The sequence below is a fragment of the Microtus ochrogaster genome, unplaced genomic scaffold, assembly GCF_000317375.1.
Source record: "Microtus ochrogaster isolate Prairie Vole_2 unplaced genomic scaffold, MicOch1.0 UNK9, whole genome shotgun sequence".
NCBI classification, from domain to species: domain Eukaryota; kingdom Metazoa; phylum Chordata; class Mammalia; order Rodentia; family Cricetidae; genus Microtus; species Microtus ochrogaster.
In genome coordinates, this window is record NW_004949107.1 from 3514510 (window position 1) to 3515982 (window position 1473).

A 1473-nucleotide genomic window follows, 5' to 3' on the forward strand; every position below is an offset into this window, starting at 1 on the left:
TGTGTGTCACTGACGTGTGTCACTGACTTTAGCGGGCATCCACTGCTTGTGTGTGTCACTGACGTGTGTCATTGACTTTAGCAGGCATCCACTGCTTGTGGCAAGATGGGATTTTGATGGGTGTCTCTCTCCCTTCAGTTCACAGACATTGGGACCTTCGAGACAGTGTGGCAAGTCAAGTTCTACAATTACCACAAGCGAGACCACTGCCAGTGGGGAAGCCCGTTCTCTGTCATTGAGTATGAATGCAAGCCCAATGAGACACGCAGCCTCATGTGGGTGAACAAGGAGTCCTTCCTCTGAATACGGCTCCTTAAGATGTGGCTAGACAATCTCCAGAAATCTACGTTTAGACAAACCAGCACAAGCCTTAACCAAGGCACACCACACCATGGTTGTTTCCCAATGACGTCCTAGCCCCAGTTACTTTGAAAGTATGATTCCTCTCTGATACAGTAGCGGTGACATAAACGATGATGTCACATCCCTAAAAGATCTCCTACTCTTCGATGCTGGTGTTCTTGCATCCAGCCGCGTTCCATCATACTGCCTGCCAGTGTGACTGGAGCTCAGAGGGACTAGCAGCTTTGTCCTATTCATGAAGGTTCCACAGAAGGACCATGGTGTTTTGTTTCCAAGACAACCAATTCCTCCCTTTTGTGTTCATTGTCAAATAAAGTAACAATGTGCTCCAGTCCCCCATGTGTGTATATTGTAACATGCAGCATGCAGTATTTGTGAACCTCCAAAGCAGACTTTGTGAAAATGTAACAGTCAGCAGTGAATGGGACTCCAATGCCATGCTTCCTGTCAACCCCTCCGCCTCCTCAGAGGAAGAAAATGACAGAATAAATTGATGAATCTATAAAGAAACATTTATAATGTATTAGTAGTCTTTCCAGTAGCAAGGCATTATGCTGTGACCTAGCTGAAATCAAAAAAAGACATTATTGTGGCTTTGGAAGTTTGGGTTACCCTTTGGGCAAGCTACCACAGACCAAGCACACACAGAGATGCCACCCTCCATACCATTTCACTTGAGCTCTGTACAGCCGTGTATGGAATGGTAATCAACTTTTGCTATTTCCTAATAAAGACATTGAAAATCACGGCCCAGCTTGAACTCTGAATTGCGCAACAGTTTCCTAGCAGGCCAATCTCTTTTCTAGGACAGTGCACTCAAATCTCTCTGCTGAAGGGTAAAGAGAGTGTACTGAGAGTCAACCTTCTATACCTGTCTAACTGGTGGCCTCCGGCAAGGTCTAACATGGCAACAGGAGTCTAAACAGCTGCTAAACCACCAGAATAGGATCACTGTTGTCTCTGTTCCTTTCTAGGTAGCAACTACTCCAGTAATTAGTTGCTTAACTCGATAGCAAGAGGGCTTCGTGCTACAACAGAGCATTACAGCAGCATTGAGACATCATTGCCTGCTCACAGGTCGCTTCAAGATGCATAGCACAAAATCTGTGC

General features: G+C 45.7%; 1 protein-coding gene across 1 annotated transcript in view; it reads left to right on the top strand.

Annotated features, from left to right (window-relative positions):
• Positions 1 to 1109, top strand: part of Cnrip1 (cannabinoid receptor interacting protein 1) — a 21283-nt gene extending 20174 nt beyond the window's left edge. Inside the window, exon 3 of the mRNA XM_005366434.2 lies at positions 139 to 1109. Within this exon, the coding sequence (XP_005366491.1) occupies positions 139 to 303 (165 nt within the window). The 3' untranslated portion in view covers positions 304 to 1109. The remainder of the gene's footprint in view (positions 1 to 138) is intronic.
• The last annotated feature ends 364 nt before the right edge of the window (positions 1110 to 1473 follow it).